We start from the raw sequence: 23,369 nt of genomic DNA, 5'->3' as shown, positions 1-23,369 counted from the left end.
GGCCGCTGACGGTGTATGAGGTTGCCCTTTCAAATGTAGAAAAGTTAGAAAGAATGATTAATTCATTTATCAGAAAGTGGCTTGGTGTCCCACGCTGCTTAAGTGACACAGCCTTGTATGGGAAAGGCATTCTGGAGCTCCCAGTTACCAGCTTAACAGAGGAGTTTAAGTGTGCTAAAGTTAGACTGGAAATGACTCTTACTCAGTCAAAGGATCCAGTGGTTAGGAGTGTAGCGCCTACTATTAAGACAGGGAGGAAGTGGAAGGCAAAAGAGGCAGTACAGCAAGCACAGGCAGCTCTTAAACATAGGGATATCATAGGTCATGTACAGCAAGGGCGTGGAGGCCTAGGGCTGTGTGCAGGGAAACCTCTGTGGAGCAAGGCATCAGCAGTGGAAAGGAGAAAGATGGTAGTGGAAGAAGTACAGAAGCAGGAGGAAGCAGTTAGATGCTCGAAGGCAGTGTCGCAGGCTAAGCAGGGTCAGTGGGTGAACTGGGAGAGTGTGGAGAAAAGGAAGTTGAAGTGGAGAGAGCTTTGGAGCATGGAGGCTAGCAGGATTAGATTTACACTATATTACCAAAAGTATTCGCTCACCCATTCAAATGATCAGAATCAGGTGTTCTAATCACTTGGCCTGGCCCCAGGTGTATAAATTCAAGCACTCAGGCATGCAGACTGTGAAACAAGACATTTGTGAAAGAATGGGCCGCTCTCAGGAGCTCAGTGAATTCCAGCGTGGAACTGTCATAGGATGCCACTTGTGCAACAAATCCAGTCGTGAAATTTCCTCGCTCCTAAATATTCCACAGTCAACTGTCAGCTCTATTATAACAAAATGGAAGCGTTTGGGAAAAACAGCAACTCAGCCACGAAGTGGTAGGCCACGTAAAGTGACGGAGAGGGGTCAGCGGATGCTGAAGCGCATAGTGCAAAGAGGTCGCCGACTTTCTGCACAGTCAATTGCTACAGAGCTACAAACTTCATGTGACCTTCAGATTAGCCCAAGTACAGTACGCAGAGAGCTTCATGGAATGGGTTTCCATGGCCGAGCAGCTGCAGCCAAGCCACACATCACCAAGTGCAATGCAAGGCGTCGGATGCAATGGTGTAAAGCACGCCGCCACTGGCCTCTAGAGCAGTGGAGACGCGTTCTCTGGAGTGATGAATCACGCTTTACCATCTGGCAATCTGATGGACGAGTCTGGGTTTGGAGGTTGCCAGGAGAACGGTACATTTCAGATTGCATTGTGCCAACTGTGAAATTTGGTGGAGGAGGAATTATGGTATGGGGTTCTTTTTCAGGAGCTGGGCTTGGCCCCTTAGTTCCAGTGAAAGGAACATTGAATGCTTCAGGATACCAAAACATTTTGGACAATTCCATGCTCCCAACCTTGTGGGAACAGTTTGGAGCGGGCCCCTTCCTCTTCCAACATGACTGTGCACCAGTGCACAAAGCAAGGTCCATAAAGACGTGGATGACAGAGTCTGGTGTGGATGAACTTGACTGGCCTGCACAGAGTCCTGACCTGAACCCGATAGAACACCTTTGGGATGAATTAGAGCGGAGACTGAGAGCCAGGCCTTCTCGACCAACATCAGTGTGTGACCTCACCAATGCGCTTTTGGAAGAATGGTCAAAAATTCCTATAAACACTCTCCTCAACCTTGTGGACAGTCTTCCCAGAAGAGTTGAAGCTGTAATAGCTGCAAAAGGTGGACCGACATCATATTGAATTCTATGAGTTAGGAATGGGATGGCACTTCAGTTCATAGAATGAGTAAAGGCAGGTGAGCGAATACTTTTGGTAATATAGTGTATGTTAGGAGCTACATACGATGTGCTGCCAACTCCCCAGAACCTAAACCAATGGGTAGGTGAGGATAATGCCTGTCCACTGTGCACTTGTGTCTGCACGCTTAGACATATTCTGACAGGTTGTAAGGTTAGTCTTTCCCAAGGACGTTATACCTGGCGTCACAACCAGGTACTGAAATGTTTAGCAGCTGCAATTGAGGAAAAACGGGTGAATTTAAATTCCATGGCCGTTAACAGAGAGAATAGATGTATTAAGTTTGTACGGGAGGGAGAAAAGGCTAGACCAGCAGGCATCAGGCATAACACGGGACAGCTAAGAGTAGGAGGAGCCTGGCAGATGAGAGGATTTAAATGAACAACTGGTTATTCCAGCTGAGATAGTTAGCACTCGACTACGGCCAGATCTGCTGTTGTGGTCTGAGCCAGAGAAAGTAGTTTATTTCATAGAGCTGACTGTCCCGTGGGAAGATAGAGTTGAGGAGGCTAATGAGCGAAAAAGAGCTAAGTATGCAGAGTTAGCAGCAGATGCAGAGCAGAATGGATGGAAGGCTTATGTCCGCCCGGTAGAAGTGGGTTGCCGTGGATTTGTGGCAAAGTCGGTGATTGCTCTGCTGAGCGAGCTGGGCATACGGGGAAGGAGCCAGAGGACTGCGGTTAGCAACATGTCCCGGGCAGCAGAGAGAGCGAGCGACTGGTTATGGGTGCGCAGAAAGCATGCTAGCTGGGGAACTAGCTAAGGTAAGGAAGGCCGCATGTAGGCCTCAATTTGTTTGTTACGCGATTTGTTTGTTACGTGTTTTCGGCCCGCAGCAACGGGGCGAATCACGGTAGATTTGTTTGTTTGGCTCGTGGTTCAGTCCGCATCAACGGGGCGAATCATGGTAGATTTGTTTGTTTGTTACGTGGTTATTAGTTACTATATTAGCTGTTGATAGACATCAAATGGTGAGGGAAACAGGGTTGTGCAGTGGCGGTGTGGAGGGGGGTGACTCCAGGACGCTGGAAGTCACTGTTAAGCCTTCTCGAGGTGTCGTGGGCCTAACTTAACGAAACATCGGTGAAGGGAGGTGCCCACTCGAAAACCCCAATGACATGCTGCATACTGCTGTTGTCTTCTTGTTACGTGGTAGCTATGGTTAGCTGCTGAGCGGGCCATACAAGCCAGCAGCGTTTAGTTAATGTTTTACAATGTCTGAACTATGCTGCTCAATGGGCTTACAAGCCAGCAGCTTTTACTTAGTTTATGTAGATTATAGGTTAATTGTCATATTATATGACCATAGGTTTGGTAGGGTCTCTTAGCTGAACAGGGCCTCTAAATGTGTTTTGCCTGGGATTTTGGCACAAGGGATTATAACATCTTATCCTGTGTATTACTGAACACTGACCTTTATAGCACACTAAAGCAGTCTCTGTGTATGATTAATTACTATTGTCATCAGACAATACTAGACAACACACTCCCAGCAGTACACTCAACTGAGGAGGAGGAACACCAGGGGAACTTTATGTACACCAGGGGAACTTAAATATGTGTGTTCATCTACAAACTGTGAACATGGAAGAAAATGGAAAGGGTGAAAAGACAGTGTTGCATCAGCATCGTCCCTTCCTGTAAATATGTATTCAGTCACACATTTCGGATACTGCTTTTCTGTCATTCTACAGAAATAAACCTCCCGGAAATCTCCTCCCTCTCCTAAAGTGTCTTTTATTCTTTTATTTCTTGAAGTGAATCATTAAAAGCATGCTGATTTTTATTAGACACACACTAAATAAAAACTGCTTCAGCTTTTGCTCACACACAAGATACCACAGTCAGCTTTCAGGCTAATGATGAAGTGGCCTTGCTAACCCACCACAGTCTAATATGCCACCTCAATTTGGGACATTGAACCCTATTTACTTTCTCTTTTGTCGAGTTTACAGCAGCTCTGCTGGAATTTGAAGAGACTAGCTGCATTGATTTAGAAGCACTGTCATGAATTTCAGCCTTACAAGAGAACATTTTGACCTGTCCAAAGAGAAAGACAAAAAAAAGGAAATTATTTTCAACAAGTAAGGAGCTACTATGTGTTGCTTTGTGAATGAAAATTCCACTTAAACCAGTTTTACCCAGTTAAAGTAGTTAAGTAAAATCCCTGAGCCAAAGGTGACACTTATAAACTTGCTTTTAAACTGCTTTTGTTTAACCAACAGTGAACAGTTTATCAGTAAAATCAAATTGGAAAGCTGGAACCCAAAAATATTTGACCACTTGATAAACAACAGTTTTTAATCTAAAAGATTAATGAGTTATCAAAATAAACATCTACTTTAAATTTCATGGATACCAAAGTTTTAGATAACCAAACTGTTAATCATATATTGAAGTATTATACTCTAGAAAATAGCACCAAAAGCTGCAGTAACTAAATGAACAAAGGTCAAGCAAAACAATCCTTGTAGAGTTAATATTCCTCATTAAACTTGAAAACTCCTTTTCCATTAACACACACAGATAGAACACATAGTTGAAATGAAACCAACAGTACATGGTTATAAATGACTTTCTGATCTATTAGTGCTTTATACTGAGCTAACATCACAGGAAAAAACCTTCTCCATTTTCACAGTCTAAATTTGATTATACACCATGAATGGTCAGTGAGTCTTAGGCTTTAAGTGATAGTGACAGTGTGAATTAAAAGACAGACAGAACAGAGATTCTTTATGGAGTGGCTCAGTGACAGTATTTCCCAACTTTTCACATGAGATATTTCTTGAGATAACATTTAATGTGAGATATGTTTGCAACAGGGATCATAAAAACAAACATAAGCCAATGTAATACTGTGCTACAGCATATTTATATTGAACATTATTTTGTTGTGAATGTGCCGATCACACAGGTGAACTGTGGAAATTTGGATTCACATGCAGTGACATGAGTACATATGTTTGTCACGATAAAAACTGCAACCAACTGAATTTGCTGTCCACAGCTAGAGTTTTTCTCCTCAGGTAAATGGCAAATAACTTGTATTTATATAGCACTTTTGTAACTGTAAGTACTTAATTCAACACACGCACACTTTAGATAAGAAAATATTATTTGTCACGTGCACAGTTATACATAGTACAATGCACAGTGAAATGCATTTTTGTACCTGCAGCCAGTAGTAAAAAAGCAATACAGCAAATCAGTAATAAGTGCACATAAATGTAAAACTTACAATCAATGCTTGCAAGGTTGTGTATATATGATAAAAAAACAAAGACAAAACCTTAAACACATTAGTTTGATTTTTTAAACTCTTTCACTTTATCATACACTCTTACTCTCTCTCGCTCTCTCTCTTAACAACACACCTACACAAACACACAATGTAGGAGTAGTCTGCTAGTCTCCCCCTGTCCTCATTAGTAGGCAAGGCCCCCAATCTTGTTTGCACACTCCACTGTTCTGACTAAATGAGAAAATTAATGAGCTGGGGTGAGCTAGAGGGAACACCACAACCTTCAGTGTCCCCTTCCCACCTCACCCTCCGACTCCTCATTCCACCCCTGCTTTAATCCTTCACCTTACCACTCTGTCTCTGTTCCCGTTTCCACCATCCTTGTTTAGTTTCATGCCGTAGCTGTTGCTAATACCTGTCTCCACTCTGATGGGCCTTGAGTAAACAAAGAAGATGCACTAAAACTTGACCCCTGTCTCCTCAATCATTCTCATCACTCTCACGGTTTGCCTGGAGGAACATTACACTCGATAAAGACAAGGGAAAGAGAATACCAATGATCAAAACAAGAAAATGCGCAGCTTCAGAGTGTAAAGTGGTCTTAATAAAAAAGTAATAGAAGCAAAAGTACAATTACTTGAATTCAACTCTGTAGAATGCCTAATAATCCTCTACAATGCTATGCAAAAAAACTGTTTACATATTTAAGAATAAAAGACATAAGGATATAAAGGATATACATACATAGGAGGACATAAAGAAGGTGCTACCTGCCTGGAATAGAAGACTTATAACTTAAGACTAATGTTTGGAAAATATACCACAAGCGCACAAACATAGACAGTGGCACAAACATTTGTAAGCAAGCTCAAGGTATGTGTGTAACTGATAGTAAAGCCGTGTTTGTACAATCTGCTACATCAGCTCAACTAGATGCTGGATTCATTACATGCCCAGAATGTGACAGAGAAAAAAAACACCGCATCTTTCAAACAAGAAGTTATCGTTCTTTTTTTCAGTCCATCTGCTATCTTTCTCTTTCTCAGTGATAAAGTAACAACATCCTGCAGCAGCGAGGGGGAGTAATTTTAGATTTTCAGCTGACTAATGTTAAACCCACTACCCTTAGTTATGCAGATTTACCCATCAGGCCTCTTGACATTTTTCAAACAACGTGTCCTTTTTTCAGACAGGACAAGAGAAATGTCCCTTTAGTCAGATGAAATGTCACTGGTAGATTTGCAACTAGTTAACTAACCTACATGACACCAGTGTATTTCAACACCATGCAATGACAGAAATCAAGACCTACACTACCAGTCAAAAGTCTTTATTTTCATGATTATTTACATTGTAGATTCTCACTGAAGGTATTAACACTATAAATGAACACATGTGGAACTGCAGTAAACAGATTCTTCTTTCTTTCTTTAAATCTAGATTCTTTAGATTCTTCAAAATAGCCACGCTTTGCTTTGATTACAGCTTTGCACACTCTTGGCGTTCTCTTGATGAGCTTCATGAGGTAGTCACCTGAAATGGTTTTCCAACAGTCTTGAAGGAGTTCCCAGAGATGCTGAGCACTTCTTGGCCCTTTTGCCATCACTCTGCGGTCCATCTCATCCCAAACCATCTTGACTGGGTTTAGGTCAGGTGATTGTGGAGGCCAGGTCATCTGGCGCAGCACTCCATCACTCTCCTTATCGGTCAAATAACCCTTACACAGCCTGGAGGTGTGTTTGGGGTCATTGTCCTGTTGAAAAATAAACGATGGTCCAAGTAAACGCAAACCGGGTGGGATAGCATGTTGCTGCAGGATGCTGTGGTAGCCATGCTGGTTCAGTGTGCCTTCTATTTTGAAACAGTGTCACCAGCAAAGCACCCTCTCACCCCCACACTTCCTCCATGCTTCATGGTTGGAACCATGCATGTAGAGACCATCCGTTCAACTTTTCTGTATCGCACAAAGACACCATCAGACCAAAACACAGATTTCCACTGGTCTAATGTCCATTCCTCGTGTTTCTTGGCCCAAACAAATATCTTCTGCTTGTTGCTTTTCCTTAGTAGTGGTTTTGTAGTAGATATTTGACCATCAAAGCCTGACTAGCGCAGTCTCCTCTGAATAGTTGATATAGAGATGTGTCTGCTGTGTGCCATTGATCTGGGCTCTAATCTGAGGTGCTGTTAACTTGCGATTTCTGAGGCTGGTGACTCAAATGAACTTATCCTCAGCAGCAGAGGTGACTCTTGGTCTTCCTTTCCTGGGGCGGTCCTCATGTGAGCCAGTTTCGTCGTAGCGCTTGATGGTTTTTGCAACTGCACCTGGGGACACATTCAAAGTTTTTGCAATTTTCCAGACTGACTGACCTTCAGTTCTTAAAGTAATGATGGACTGTCATCTCTCTTTACTTAGCTGATTGGTTCTTTCCATAATATGAATTCTAACAGTTGTCAAATAGGGCTGTCAGCTGTCTACCAACCTGACTTCTACACAACACAACTTATGGTCCCAACCCCATTAAGAAGGCAAGACATCCCACTAATGAACCCTGACAAGTCAAACCTGTGAAGTGAAAACCATTTCAGGTGACTACATCATGAAGCTCATTGAGAGAAGTCCTAGGGTTTGCAGCGCTGTCAACAAAGCAAAGGGTGGCTACTTTGAGGACTCTAAAATATAAATCATATTTGGAGTTATTTCACACTTTTTTTATTTACTACATAATTCCATGTGTTCATTCATAGTTCTGATGTCTTCAGTGAGAATCTACAACGTAAATATCATAAAAATAAAGAAAAAACATTAAATGGGAGGTGTGTCCGAACTTTTGACTGGTAGTGTACATCAATGATAAGTGTATGTTATTTCGCCAGACATTTTTCTAACTTACTTCAGAGCAAATCTACTGTACATATATGCATTCTTTAGACATGTCCTACCATATATTTAATATTAGGCAATTAAACAATTCTATTTGTCTTACTGGAGTCCATGTAGACTTGTTCTTATTTTGAGATACAAGGATTTACGAAGCATTTGGGAGTTGCCCCACTAGTCAACTCTGGTAGTGCACAAATTTTCCCAATTACATTTCTAACAACAAAAAAATGTATAAAAACTAGGGCCGGGACTTTAACGCGTTAATTAAGATTAATTAATTACACAAAAATAACGCGTTAATTTTTTTTAACGCATTTTAATCACACTTATTTTTGCACCGCGGAACGTTTCTCACTGGATGAGTTTCGGCGGACCGATTATACTGGAGCACCAACTAGCGTTCATTACCAGTGTCCTCAACAAGCAGCGGGTGCTGCCGTGAGCCCCTCTCCCGTCCCAAAGCACTCACAGGTGGTCAGTCTCACAGACAGTAGCCCCACGCAGCAGCGGTCAGAGCAGAGAGGGAGAACCACGCCACCGCGTCCAGACTGCAAACGAATGACGCATGCGCAAAGCTGCCGCTGATCGCGCCCTGGTTTACAGAGCGGGATGTAAATGTTTCTTCACTGTCACACTAAAATAAATAATAAAATAATAATCCATTTAGATTGTTAATTTTGTCAAGTAAAAACCGTTTATACAAAAAATGTTAAAAATATTCTAGTTATGGCAAAAAATGCTCATGTTCTTCTGTGCCTGTGACTTGTAGGCTAGAAACTAAACCAAACTTAAGAAAACTAAAAAAAAAAAAAAAACTAAAAAAAAACTTAAGTTACTGTGCCAGAGTGTCTCTTTAGAGTCATTTTGCCAATACCAAGCCCGGATAAAGGAGGCGCGTTAATAATACAGCGTCCATCACAATTACATCCAAAAGGTAAATTATGCAAATTAGCCGATGACGTCATTTAGCGACTTCTAGCGACTTTTAGGACAGCCAATAGCTACTTTCCTTTCCTGAGGAGTTGGCAACACTGTTCATTACTTCAGACAACAACAAACCACAGTGAACATGAAAGAAGAAGCTGATGAGACCGCTTTGGTTGGCCCCGTGGATGGGAAATTTAGTCATTATTCAATGGTATACTAAAAATCCATATGAAAAAAATTACTTCTCACTGTTCTCAGGTCAAATATTTATATGCGATTAAAATGCGATTAATTTCGATTAATTAATTACAAAGCCTCTAATTAATTAGATTAATTTTTTTAATCGAGTCCCGGCCCTAATAAAAACGAAAATCATTCCAAGAAAATACACTTGTAGTACTGTTACATCATCTCAATGCCAATGTCCAGTCTCATTGAGCAAGACTGAGCTGGTCCAGGGGTAGAAGAGCATTAATACACACGTACAGTGGGACACACAGCATGGATGCAGAAAAGGAAGTAAGGAAAGAAATTTATCATTCATTCAAAATAAATGGGGCCGTGAAGTCCACAGCTTGTCAGGGCTGCCATGCCCATGTACAGTTAGCAAGATATGATTACACTATTGAAACGCAATTGAATGGTAAATTATGCACAAGAAAATAATAGAAGAAACACCTTATAGTCTAAATGAAGCTTTAAATTCCCTGCACCTTACTAAACTTCCAGTCCAGTTTCTGTTCTTATTTGGACTTAAATTGCTTTGAACTCTCTGCTGCTCTGTGCTTAGCCTACATGAGAGAAAACAGAAACGTAAAAACCAGCACGGCTAGAAAGCACCTACTGTATTTTTTATGTTGGTTCTAATAACTGAATGGGTCCGGGAGGGGAAATATTGCACCAATGCACTGACTACAGCGAGCACAACCCAGGTTTTAATCAGCCTTTAAAATAAATAAACCATGATTGCACCCCTTGCTGGATCATTCGGTTGTACAATGCAAATTGCATGCAGGAACAACTGATACATTAGCCGAGATTAGATCCTTATACATTTTGAATACGGGGAGATGATAGCAAAGGGGGGAGGGAGATATTTATGACTGAAAAGATGGAAGAAGAAAACAATCTAACAGTTAGAGAGGGGCAGTGGAGCAGAACACATAACCAAAACAATCTCAAATAAAGAACAGGAAATCGACCCTTTGGCTTCCACAAGATGATTCCTTTGCTCTGTAGCAGTAACTCATTAACTGCAGAACGTGAATCCATATTCTAGCTCAGTGTTAAGACATGGCCTCGGGGAGGGAACTTGAGGATGCTCACAGTCTGTAAATAATAGATGCAGTTAGAGTTGGAGACTGACACACATAGACTGGATGTGTCAGAGAATGAAACAAGAAAAACCGAAAAGGTAGTTTGATCAATCATGAGGGCTGAAAGAAGCACCCTTTCTTTTGCGGGTTGGTTCTTAGCGTCCTTGACTCGCTTTTATTTTCAAAACACAACACAAAAGCATTTTGTGTTTGTTTATCCTTCATGAGGGGAGGTCATAAACTACAGAAGATTGAAATAACGCTAAATACCCTGGACTGATACACAGTCTTCACCATTTCTCAGGGGGAGATAAATGTGCAAGCCAGCCCCTCTTTTGTTTTAAACAAATGGTTCTTCATCTTCAACCGAAATCATGACTAAAGTTTTGTAATTGTGAGCTACTAAGAAGATGACACTGCCACATAATTATGTCACTTGCATAGTCACTAGGGGTGTGCATCTCTCCAATATAAGACGATTCGATACGTATCTAGATACATGGGGTACGAAACGATTCAGGAAGGACACATTTTAAAAACAACCGATTCGATTCGATTCGGTAGGATCCGATCCGATCCGATTCGGTACGATTCGGTACGATTCAGTGCAATATGATGTAATCCGATGAGTCTGTGCAAATTCTCATTTGTCCAGGTCAAAGGCATCTCTAGGCAATTGAATCAGGTCAACTGGACTTGGTTTTTGTCTGTGAAGACGTTTCGCTCCTTATCCAAGTGGCTTCATCAGTTCGAGAGACTAGCAGGCAAGTCTGACTAGCCCACAGACACAGACAAAAACCAAGTCCAGCTGACCTGATTCAATTGCCTAGAGAGTAATCCGATATAGTTCCTTGTTTAAAGTAGACATTTTACATTATGAATGATCCTAAATCAATCCTAAAAATGTGATATTGTTTACCTTCATAGTGATAAGTTTAATAGAGTCTCGCGAGATTTTTGCGGGAAAGAGAGAGAGAAAGAGAATAAGCAAGCGGTGCTTCCAGCTGTATTGCTGATATACCGTAAATTCCGGACTATAAGCCGCTACTTTTGTCACTTGCTTTGGACCCTGCGGTTTATTATGGATTTTTACAGCTAACGGTCACCAGGGGCGCACTATCATGGAAGCGCAGGAGCGAGACAGACAGTTTGCGCCAGGTAACGAGAGCAAAACAAACCAAGTGAGTCCAAATGCAGTAGGTACTTGAGAGCTGCTTTTAAGTTAAAGGCGATCGATCTGGCTGACTTTTCTGGTATAGTAGGCTGGTTATTTTGATACAGTAAACCGTGTTACTGCACCTTTACTGCTGTGTTGGCTGTTTTAGAAAAAGATGCTGTTATTTAGTTGAGCAGCCGGGTTACTGCACTTTTGCTGCCGTGTTACAGGCAAGCAGTTTTACAAACAAATTAAATTTAGCCATTTAACGTTATTGCCTCGTCAAGCGTTGTAAGCCTTGTATTTTGTTATACTGCACTACTATGGTACTATGACTGCAGGAAGTGCGCTAGGAGCGCACCGTTGTATTATTTGTGCACTGCACGAATGCTGTTTGTAATGTCAAAGATGTGAAAGTTTGATCGATCGATTGATTGAAAGATTTATTGTGTTTCTCAAATGTAAATAAATGGGACGCTTTGCGTTTCCAAACAGTCATTTCTGTCCCGACGATCCCCTCCGTGGTAGAAGAAACCCTTACGGTAATTAAACATTAAAACACCAGCGGCTTGGGTGCGGCTTATAGTCGGGTGCGGCTTATATGGAACAATCTGTAGTTTTCTCCAAAATTTAGCTGGTGCGGCTTATATTCAGGTGCGCCTTACAGTCTGGAAATTACGGTAATAACCCGATTCATAACTTTGTAATCGGGCCATCGACCGGTTCGTGGTACATTTAGATCGGTCCAGGGGCTTGTGTATCGATGCACTCACATCTTTTAAATCAAAACCGATTTCCGATTCATATCGGTAATTTGTTACACCCCTAATAGTCACCTTTGTTTGCAGCTGATTGTGATTGTGTTATTATTCCAGCTCAGATTTAATTCTCCCTCTGTATAGATTTTGGTATTATCTATAACCTTTAACACATTCAAACAATACTGTGGAAAGTGGAGTAGATCAAAGTTAGACCAAGACGTTGCTTGATAAACTGTGTTGAATAAATAAAAAGGGACATTTTGGGTAGTAATCTTACTTGTTGTTCTTATGTGTTTTCCCAAATAGGTTATAAACACATTTCATGTTGCACACAGTCAAAACTCCAAGCACTTCCACGTATCAAACACTATTGAATATTGCAGGCTGGCATTTGTTAGTTTTTGAGTATATTAGTCCACTTTCTTGTACAGCTTGATAAGGTTTAACATTGGCAACTCTGAATCATTTGAACAGACTGGTGAAGAAGGCAGGCTCTGTTTTGGGCTGACCTTTTGGGCCCGTGGAGGTGGTGGGTGATCAGAGGATGATAGTAAAGCTGTCCTTTCTGATGGAAAATCACCCCACCCCCTCCATGGCACTGTAACAGCACTGGGTAACGCTTTAAGCAGCCAATTGCTTCACCCGCACTGTGTGAAGGAGTGTTACCGCACGCCTTTACTTCCTGCTGCTGAGAGGCTGGCTGTACTACCAAAACAAAAAATAAATAAAAAATTGTATTTATTTGGTGTTTTAGTTTTCTTTATATCTTGTGTGCACTGTCCTTTCAACTCTGTGCTGCTGCAACACTGCAAATTTCCCCGCTGCAGGAATAATAATAGATTATCTTATCTTATCAGGTAATACCAAGGATCCTCACCACGGTTATCCAGCAGACCAGGATTAATTCTCAGAGTAAAGCAAAGAGAAGAGGAGAATGAGATGGGGAAGCTGTCCAGTCAGCTCCTATATCCCTCAGTCTATCAATACTATTTGTCACCTGTCACGGCCTTGCCCCGGCCAACCCTCGGTGCTTTCCTAAACCCGTTATTCATTTAGACATTTCCATACTGGCAGACAAACCTGGCTGTAGCATCTGCCTCACACCTTTAAGACAAATCACCTGAGAGTGTCTTACTGATGGATGGTTTCCTGAGAACGGGAGTGGGATCTCCCGAACGTCAATGACCCAGCATCAATTAATCATAATCATCATTAATATTAAGAGGTGTTTTACATTATGGAAAAGACCAATGCAAGACTATTTCAGTTAAGTATTCAGCCTGAAGCTTGAGAACTTCTCTTCATTACTTTACTGCCCACTTTCTCCACCATTCTACAGTCTAACACGGCATGGCCTACGTCTGATTAAAACTGATTATATCAAACAAAGCTTTTTAGTAAAGAAAAAATTGTCAGCTCCAGGTCAATATGACATTATTTACGAATGCTATTCGGTATTCCTCTCAATTAAGCAGAATGTGCAGTTAATGTGCAGGAGTCCCAGCTATATCCACACATTAATGACAGTGGTACAGGCAGTCAGACCAAATTCAGGCTTTTAAAGATGTATTCATAGGATTTATCTGTTATGCCAAAGCCCAAGAAAACACAGAATTGATGAAATGGACAGGGAGAAGTAAGAGTCATGGAAGCTATGATGAGAAATTGGTAGAGTAATGAAATGGATAAGAGAGACGGTCTTTTAAAAGCAATGAAAGTGAAATAAATGAAGCAACACGGCAGGACAAATGCTTTGGCTACTCCTACCACCCATGACTATTTTTGCTGTGAGTTCTTCATGAGAAACAAAATCTGTACCAGTGTGCTTCATCACATCACTGTCATATATATTCATGTAATCACACTGAAGGCAGTCTATAAAAGTTTTGTTGCAAACAGTGAATAATCACAATCCACCAACATCAGTGACAATTATTACAAACCCCGTTTACACAAGGTATTAATGAATGTTCTCACACTCTAAAGAATAAAGCAAGGTGACAGTAAATTCAACTTAAATAAATATGCAATTTCAATACAAACATTTAAGTTTGCAGCATCTATTTGTTTAACTAAGTAACCAACTTTATTCATCTAGTTAAACCAAGTCGAAAATAAAAAAATGATCCATACTCATTTTCATGAGTATTTTGAATGGATAACGGTGCAACAGCTCAACAAGACACAAATATCAAGTTGGCATTATGCAAACTTTTATCCTGAAACTCAAAAGATGCGTGGGCGTGGTCTCTAATGAACCAGACGAGAGGCTCCAGGTGCAGCCAATTTGGGAAGCTGAGACACGCTGTCTGCTCGCAGAGAACGCTGCTGTTTGCTTAGTTTGAACTTTCACGTCTTCAGTCTGAAGAGTTTGGAACTGCTTATTATTGTGTACCCGGATTGCTACGCTGCCAAAGACGTCAGGTCCTGTCGGAGGCTTCTTGCTGGACGTCGTGGGGGCATATTTGACGCGGCACCGGTGGCTGCTGTTGCTGCTTGAAAGGTAAGCTCGGCTGCCATTTTAGCATTTCGTTAGCGTCAAGAGCTAAGTTAACTTACTGCCGTTTGACTGATTGATTCTGACTTGTTGCTCGAATCTGATTATGAAGTAGTTTTTTAGAAGTCTTTCACCGAATCTGGGTAATAGCATACATTTTTGCAATGAATTGGTGCTGTAAAATTTGCAAATATGAAACTCCCAGAAAGACTGAGCTTTTAAAACACTACAGGCTACGGCACATGCATGGTGGGCAATTTTTGCCGTGTCTCCATTGGGAATGCTATTGCTCTTTCAAAACATGGGCCAGCCTTAAATCACACATGACAAGAAGTCATACATCTTATAAAACAACACAAGTTAATGATGTCCTGTCTTTTAAATGTCCATGTTGTACCCTAAGCACCATCACCACAGAGAGGGAGTACTTTGAACATATTGGCCGTCACTTAAAAAAACAAGAAACCGTCACATGTGTGTTTGAAAATTGCCATTTCAAAACCAACATATATGGTACATTTGCCTCTCATAGGACACGGAAACACACACCTCACTCACTGGATGACTTCAAGCCTGAGCTCTTACACAGGTATGTGAATCCTGTTAATGCAGGGGATGATCCTGCTGATGAGGAAGATGTTGAGTGTGGAGAGAGTTATGATGAAGAAAGAAAAGAATTGCCTAACATAATTGAAGCTAATCTTGCCCACCTCTTTCTGAAATTGGAAAGCATATCTAATGTGCCCAAGCAGTGTATTGATGAGATGGTGGAAGAACTAAACTTTATTTCAAGTTCAGCATCAGGTCCGATCATGAAAGGAATTTTGCAGTCATGCTTAGAGAAGCATAAATGTGAACTTGATGATTCTGTGATCACTGACATGGTAACAGAACTCTGTGGATCCAACCCCATCAGCCAAGCATTGAGGAGTGATGGCCCTCTGTCGACCGCCTACAAGAGAAATACATATTATAAGGAAAATTTCTCTGTGGTGGAGCCAGTTGAGTATGTGCTTAATTCCCAGGAGCATAAAAGCTTCCAGTATGTACCTATTCTGAAGTCATTATCTGAGATTTTTAAGAAGAAGGAAATGCAGGATTTCCTCATGAACAGTGATAAAAAAGCACTGAACACAGAAAATACAGAAACTCAGTACACAACATTTTATGATGGTACTCACTTTAAAGCGAACAAATTATTCTCTGAAAATAATCCGGCAATAGCTCTCAATTTATATGTGGATGAATTTGAAGTGTGCAATCCACTTGGAACTTCGAGAAAAAAGCACAAAATCACTGCTGTCTATTGGGTTCTTGCGAATGTCCCACCATTGCTCCGGTCTTCACTGACCTCAATATTTTTAGCCATTCTTTGCAAAGCTGAGGACATAAAACAATATGGATATGATGCTGTGTTAGAGCCACTTCTCAAAGATCTTGGTAGTCTTGAGGAGGACGGACTTTACATTCCCTCTCTTGGTAGACGAGTTAAAGGTACTGTCTCTTCTGTCATTGCAGACAACCTGGGTGCTCATTCCATCGGTGGATTTGTTGAGAGTTTTTCAAGTTCATACATATGTCGATGGTGTCTTGGAGAACGCGCCAAATTTCAAGAATGTGAGGTTCGAACAGGAACATTTCCTCCCAGGACCAAAGAAGGCCACACAGTTCACGTTCAAACTGCACAGGTGAGTGGGTGCCATAGCTATGGAGTAAAGCGGCTGTGTCCACTAACAGAAAAACTAAAACATTTTGACGTTATTTCAGGCTACCCCCCGGATTTGTTGCATGATCTTTTTGAAGGCATTGTACCAAAAGAATTAGCATTGTGTATAGATACCTTCATTAAGAACAAATATTTCACTCTTATAGAACTGAATAAATTTATTGCAGAGTTTCCATACAGGTGGACAGATAAGAAGGATGCACCACAACCAGTACCCCTTAGTTTTGCTGTTAAAAAAACTGTTGGTGGGAATGCTCATGAAAATTGGGCTTTGCTGCGACTCCTTCCTTTCATTATTGGCACAAGGATACCACTGGGTCACCCAACATGGCAGGTTCTTCTCAACCTCAAGGACATAGTTGAACTTGTTGTAGCCCCTGTCCATACAGATGAGACAATTTGTTTCTTGGACAGTAAGATATCAGAGCATCGGCACAGATTCTGTGAAGCTTTCCCTGGTCAAACACTAATTCCAAAGCACCATTTCATAGAACATTATCCTCAGTTGATAAAGGCTTTTGGACCACTTGTGTCACTGTGGACGATGCGGTTTGAGGCTAAACATAGCTTCTTTAAACGTGTTGTCAGACATGTACACTCTTTCCGCAACATTCTTCTGTCTCTCTCAGTGAAGCATCAGATGATGATTGCGTATCATCTTCATGACAGTAAGGTTCTCCAACCTTCATTGCAGGTGACCAAACTGTCAGAGGTAGATTTGACTGTGCTGAGAGAGGACATCAAGGGAGCAGTGGAAGCCAAGTACCCTGGTAAGTCATGTATTCACTTGGCTAACACAGTGTGTTACAGTGGCACTAAATATGCCACTGGAATGATCTTGGCTAATGGTTCAACTGGTGGCCTTCCAGATTTTGGAGAGCTAATTCAGGTTGTAGTTGTTGATGGTAAACCTGGATTTATTGTGAAATGTTTCCATGCTTGGTTTATTGAGCACCTTGGCAGCTATGAGCTGGAGAATACAAGTACTATTAAAGTTCTTGATCCAGCTCAGTTGTCTGATATATTCCCTTTAACAGCATACACCATTGCAGGGAAGCGTATGGTCACTCTGAAGCGATACATCTACTTGCCATAGATGGCTTGGTGATAGCTTGTGTGTCACATTTGCTGGATTTGTAGTCAAGGCTTTGGCACGATGATAAAATTATTATTTTTTTTTTTTTATCACATTCTGTTTGTTGCTTCTGCCATTTTCTGTTCTTGATATTTCCATAGAATGACCCAAATGTGTTTCCTTCTGTTGCTGCTTTTAGATTTCAAAATGGGTCTCAAAACTACATAACTATCTCAAATTGTGCAAAGTACATCTGGGGCACATTTAAAGGGAAACTTCGGTTTATTTCAACCTGTCTTCGATTGTCATAAATGTGCTTTGTGTGACTAGTGACGTGAAAATATTTAGCTGTTATCTAGATACAGTCGGGACGCTGCTACTAGCTTCACACCTGTTACAATGTAAGTGAACAGGCATACTTTTACGGGCAAAGTTAGTCCACTAAACAAGCTTTTTTTCCACCAAGACCGCCTCACATTGTTAGTATAAATGTAAATGTATAGTATAAAACCACATGTAAATGTGTTGTGTTAGCCTACCTGTTACCCGGCACAGCTTTCATCCAACTTTCATACAGACGAGTGGAGGTAATTATCTCAAACATGAACAGTAAACAAAGACGTCTTAAAACGGGTAACCTAACACAACACATTTCCATGTGGTTTCTATATGTTCTCTGACATTTATACTAACAATGTGAGGTGGCCTTGGTGGGGGAAAAAAAACATGTTTAGTGGACGAAATTTGCCTGTGAAAGTATGCCCGTTCACTTTCATTGTAACGGGTCTGAAGTTACTAGCTGTGCCCCGGCTGTATTTACACAATGGCTAACATGACGACTAATATTTTCATGTAACTAGTCACATGAAGCACATTTATGACGATGGGAGACGGGTTGAAGTAAACCGAAGTTTCCCTTTAAAGTAATGGCTAACTTTACAATAAGACTCAGTGATTATTCTCCTGCTCAGATAAGTCCAGTGTAATTCTTCAATCCACTGGCTCAATAATCAAAAATATCCAATTTCAAAAAGAAATAAACTACTCAATCACTTTTACCTTTGGTCAGCATAGCACTTCAATTGTTTGGAAAAACTACAAGTAGTGTTTTGTGGATTAAAACACTATTACCTTATTTCATGCAAGTGTATTTCTGGTTCAGATTCACATTGTTGTCAGGATATTTTTCTCACACTGTCGTTGTGTTATCTAGATACAGAAAAACAAGATGGCAGATGTCACAAGAAACAAGCAATCTCGAGACAGAGGAGAACGTGGTACGAACTCTCATTGTGCTCAATAGCATACAGTATGTTGTTAACCTATGTTCTGCAAATTTGACACATTTTTACAAGAGAAAGATATGATGCAGATAATAAGAACGTATTTGCTGTTTTTTTTCCTCTTTATGCATTACATTTTCAGGAAATATTTCCCCTGCTGAAAGAATGCTGAATGCAATATACAACGAGGAAATGGATGTTACTGATTTTGATGTTCCTGGTATGTTGTAATCCTTAATGAGGTTCTGCTAATATCATGGCTCAGAAAAATGTAAAATGTATGCCAAACAAAACCTCAGGCCTGAGATGTTTACAATGTTCACATATTATGTCAGATCTACATAATGTCTTTTCTTTTACAGATGTTCAAACGCGTCCGAATAAACCTGCTGCACTTCGTGTCATTCTTCAAGACCATATGATTGACAAGCTTGTACTGCCTTGTGGAATACCGGAGACAGTGGATGAGCTACAGTCTATTGTGCAACAGAAATATAGTTTGGAGCCAGGGAAGTTTACCTTACATTACAAGGATGTTGATTTTGGAGGGGAGTTTTTTTCTCTTGCATCAACAAAAGATCTTAAAGACAAAGACACAATTAAGGTTGTCCATATTGTTGAACTCTCCTCAATAGTTGTAACTGACCTGGATAGTTCCAACACAAGTGCAGCCAGCAGCTCCACTAGACCTGCCAGTACTACTTCATCTGATTCCAGTGATACAGTGATCCTGTCATCACCTGATCATGGGACTCTGCGCTCAAAGTGTTGGCCCTCTGAATTTCCAATACCACGTTTCCGCAATGACACAGAACTTGTGCTAGCAGCAGGCAATGAAGCTTTTAATAAAGATGGATGTCCACTCAGCTCTAATGCCATCCTGCCAGACATCCTTGAGAGATTAGCTGAAAACATTTTTGAGTATGTTGCATATCCTACAAGCGCGCAGTTTGCGAATGTAGCAGAAGCATTAATTCGAAAACATCCATGCCTGAAGGAACCAGGGTCCTACAATGGATGTTATGGATGGCAGCAAAGACTGAAATTTAAAATGGGCAATTACAGGTCTAAACTTAGGGGTCTTGGGTGCCCTGAGGTTGATGTTAACTCCCTCCGAAAAAAGAGAGCCACTGAGAAGACTCCTGCAAAGAACGTGAAGAAAGCTCGGAAGGGTGAGGCAAACTACCTGCCTCCTCCTCCTCAAGGGGAAACAGAAGAAAGCCTTGAACAAGAAAGACTGGAGCTTCTAAGTGAGGTAAAGAAGAGAAATAATTCCCAGATCATCAATGACAAAATGGAAAAGACCTTTTCCATTCGGAGACAAGAAGTTGTCACCCTGGCCCCACCTGTCAGTGACTTGAAGGAACGGTGGCCTGCTCTATTTCTCCCAGCACAGGTTAATGCTGTTTTTCTTTTATTTTGTTGTATTTGGAATACACAATTAAGCAGGAGTGTGGTTTCAACTGAGTAATAGGTTAATTCAGATATCTTGTATACCATGTTTTATTTTGTGTCATACAGATCAAGGAAGAATATAAAAGAATCACCACTGCCAATCTGGAGTCAACTTTCATGGCGAATCTGGACCAGTGCATACCAAGCTTGATGGCATTGGTGATGTCAAGAGGAGGGGCTGCCAAATATAAGATCCAGAAAATCATGGAACTTCTGAAGGTGCATGGTTTGATATTTACAATAGGAGACACTAAATTAACCACTGTTAAAAATGCATCTATTTGACCTTTTTTTCTTTTTTGAATTCTCTATCAGAACAACACAGTTGAAATTCGCAGAGAGGTTGCCATTCGCTGCTTGGTGGTCTATCTTGGGGAAAACGAGGATGATCTTTTCGAATATGTGGTAGGTAAAACCGAATATCCATGCAACACCTTTCCCATTGTGACACAACGCAGCTCATTGACATGCTTGATTGTCTGATAAATTGGTCGTTAGACATTTCTATCTTGGAGTGAAATTGAAGTTATGAACTTTAAGCAAAATTTAACTTTCCTTTCATGCTGTCTTTGTCAATCACTCTCCTGTATCTGTCTCTCTCTTAAGCGCATGTCCCGAATGGAAATGCGGTAAAACAGGTTTTCCTTGTCTCCAGAGCACTGTTATAGAATTTGCCTTCCACTATGGTAACCCTCATGCTGTCCTCAGGTCAAGGAAGGAAAGGAGGATGAAGGAGGGAAATGAGTAAGGGAGGATGGAAAAAAGGAGGGAGGGAAGAAAGAGGTAGAAAAGAAAAAGGTAACGAAGGAGGGAAGAAAGTTAAGAGAGAATGGAAAGGGGAAAGACGTAACAAAGGAGGACGAAGGTAGGAAGTAGTGGAAGAAGGAAGGTAAAAAGAGAAATGGAGCGAGGAAGGCAGGGGAAGGAAAAGGAAGGAGGGAGGGACGGAGGAAAGAAGGAACAGTAAAAATATATGGAGTCAATTTGACGTGAGAAGACAACACGAGGGTTAAAAAAAAGTAAAAGCAAACATAGGTAGCTAGGGGTCGAGTTTGCCAGCTTAATGACAATGAATACTGACATGTGTTTCTCATATTCTTGCATTCAGGATTCTGAGGGCCAAAGTGGAGACCTTGAGAGTCGGGTCATGAAGATCCTAGTCACCAAAGGCGGCACAGCATCTCATCCAGCCACTGCGACCATCATGATAGAGGGCACAGAAGTCCTGCAGGGGCTGGATGTACCAAGGGCCTGTGCTCTGCTGATGGGCCTCATCTATGCCCTCAATCTGAGCTACCCACGAGAGCTGAAGTACACTTGTGAGGTATTTCAGAAGGTATTCCTGAAATTAGATGGTCAGAAAAGCAGCCCAAAAGTCACATCTCTAAAGCAAAAGCTGCTAGGAAAAGCCTTTGAGCCTCATGACTGAAAATCAAACATGGACACCTCATTTGTGCTGTGATGGACTTGCTGTTCCAGTTGTTCTTTCTAGATTACGTGGTTAAATGTCATCCAGCTTGCATCTGAGATGGTTGCTGCTTGTGTTATTCCAGTCTTTGAAGTTGATTGTCGTTGATTGAGAGCTGGAATATTGTGGACTGTATTCTTTTCAGCTGACCCAGAATGTTAACTGTTTTTGATGGCGCTTGTCAGCGATATTTGCATTTGGATCCACAACCATAAAGGCATAGTTCATGAGTTTGCCAAAAAAAGTTAGTTAATGAAAATGTACGTTTTATCCTTGGTCACAATTGTGACTGGTGGGAAACAGCATAGTCAAACCCATTTACCCATCAGAAAAACTTAAACAGGTGCAACATATAACACCTAGGCACACACACACACACACACACACACACACACACACACACACACAAAAAGGGAAACTTTGGTTTATTTTAACCTGTCATGTGTGCTTCATGTGACTAGTGACGTGAAAATATTAGTTGTCATGGTAGTCGTTGCCTAGATACAGACAGGGTGCAGCTACTAGCTTCAGACCTGTTAAAACCTAAGTGAACGGGCATACTTTCACGGGCAAAGTTAGTCCACTAAACAAACTTTTTTTCCACCAAGACCGCCTCACATCGTTAGTATAAATGTCAGAGAACATAATAGAAACCACATGGAAATGTGTCGTGTTAGCTTACCCGTTTTAAGCCATCTTTGTTTACATGTTTGTTTGAGCTAATTACCTCCACTCGTCTGCATGGTATTTGTATGGCAATCAATGAAAGCTGCACCGGATGACGGGTAAGCTAACACAACACATTTCCATGTGGTTTCTATGTTCTCTGACATTTATACTAACAATGTGTCGGCAATATTTGCACTTATATCGAATCCTCAACCATGCATAGTTGATGAGTTTGCCAAAATGTAGAACTGTTCTTTTACCTCTGAGGGTCACAGTGTTTTGACATCACTGCCGCAACGTACTACTGTTAGGTCTGTTACAGATGAATGATGTCAAAAGTTTAAAGGATGTTCACAAAATAAAGTATTTGAATTGTAAATTGTGGTTCTTGTTTATTATTTACCCCAACTTGAGTAAAATGAGTTGCATATACTATAATAAGTATGTTTACTTTTTGCATGGACATTTCTGAGTAGAAAACATTCACTAAATAAAGTTAGAACAACTTAAATTTGAATGATGAGATGACAACCTATTTAAGTAAGCACTACTTGATTTAGCTCTTGGATATATATAAAAATCATGGTCATTGTACTTGATTTTATCTTGTAGTAATAACGTATATCAAGTACAATCAACGTGAAAATTCAAGTAGTATATACAAAAAATCAATTAGATTCAACTTAATACAGCTTTAGATTTGTGTGGCTATTTAAGTTCGCCTTACGATGCTGGACTAGTACTGATTACTAAATTAACACTGAAGTTAGGACAACTCAAAAAGATCTATGCAAAAAGTAAACATACCTTTTTGAGTAAACTCAGTACATTCTTTTTTAGAGTGCATTATCTCAACAGGGATTTGTCACAGGAGATATTTTTAGATATCAATAAGAAAAAAAAAACAGAACTCATGCAGAATATAGACTGTTGAATAAACTGCCAACTGTCAAACTGTTATGACTGGGACACTTGAATGTAATATTATTAGTACCTGCTCTTTCCCTGCTATATCAAGTCAAAATGTCTATTCCATCGATATAAGATAGCAAAAGGTGTATCAGCACATTCTTTATTTGAATGAACTAGGTCAGCGGCTCCCAAACCTTTTTGGCCG

The 23,369-nt window shown here is 40.8% G+C and overlaps 2 protein-coding genes and 1 long non-coding RNA gene across 3 annotated transcripts in view; 2 read left to right on the top strand and 1 right to left on the bottom strand.

Annotated features, from left to right (window-relative positions):
- LOC311507070 (acid-sensing ion channel 2-like) overlaps window positions 1–23,369 on the bottom strand; it is a 259,325-nt gene that overhangs the window by 152,637 nt on the left and 83,319 nt on the right. The window lies entirely within an intron of this gene.
- On the top strand, window positions 14,093–19,482 carry LOC311507071. The gene is made up of 5 exons (XR_014699713.1): window positions 14,093–16,264; window positions 16,997–17,072; window positions 18,591–18,654; window positions 18,803–18,880; window positions 19,023–19,482. It is a non-coding gene; the product is annotated as an uncharacterized lncRNA (long non-coding RNA).
- LOC311507069 (uncharacterized protein) lies at window positions 19,517–23,074 on the top strand. The gene is made up of 4 exons (XM_084571273.1): window positions 19,517–20,056; window positions 20,182–20,334; window positions 20,431–20,520; window positions 21,224–23,074. The coding sequence occupies exons 1-4, from the start codon at window positions 19,712–19,714 to the stop codon at window positions 21,542–21,544; spliced, it is 909 nt and encodes a 302-aa protein (XP_084427399.1). The 5' UTR covers window positions 19,517–19,711; the 3' UTR covers window positions 21,545–23,074.

Source organism: Chelon labrosus (assembly GCF_963514085.1).
Source record: "Chelon labrosus genome assembly, chromosome: 21".
In the NCBI taxonomy this organism is placed as follows: Eukaryota; Metazoa; Chordata; class Actinopteri; order Mugiliformes; family Mugilidae; genus Chelon; species Chelon labrosus.
This window is presented reverse-complemented; position numbering and strand designations above follow the sequence as displayed.

Coding starts and splice junctions, on each gene's coding strand:
- LOC311507069 (XM_084571273.1), top strand. CDS start 19,712: ATGGGCAATTACAGGTCTAAACTTAGGGGTCTTGGGTGCCCTGAGGTT. Junction 20,057..20,181: donor CTCTATTTCTCCCAGCACAG/GTTAATGCTGTT, acceptor TGTGTCATACAG/ATCAAGGAAGAATATAAAAG. Junction 20,521..21,223: donor ATGATCTTTTCGAATATGTG/GTAGGTAAAACC, acceptor TCTTGCATTCAG/GATTCTGAGGGCCAAAGTGG.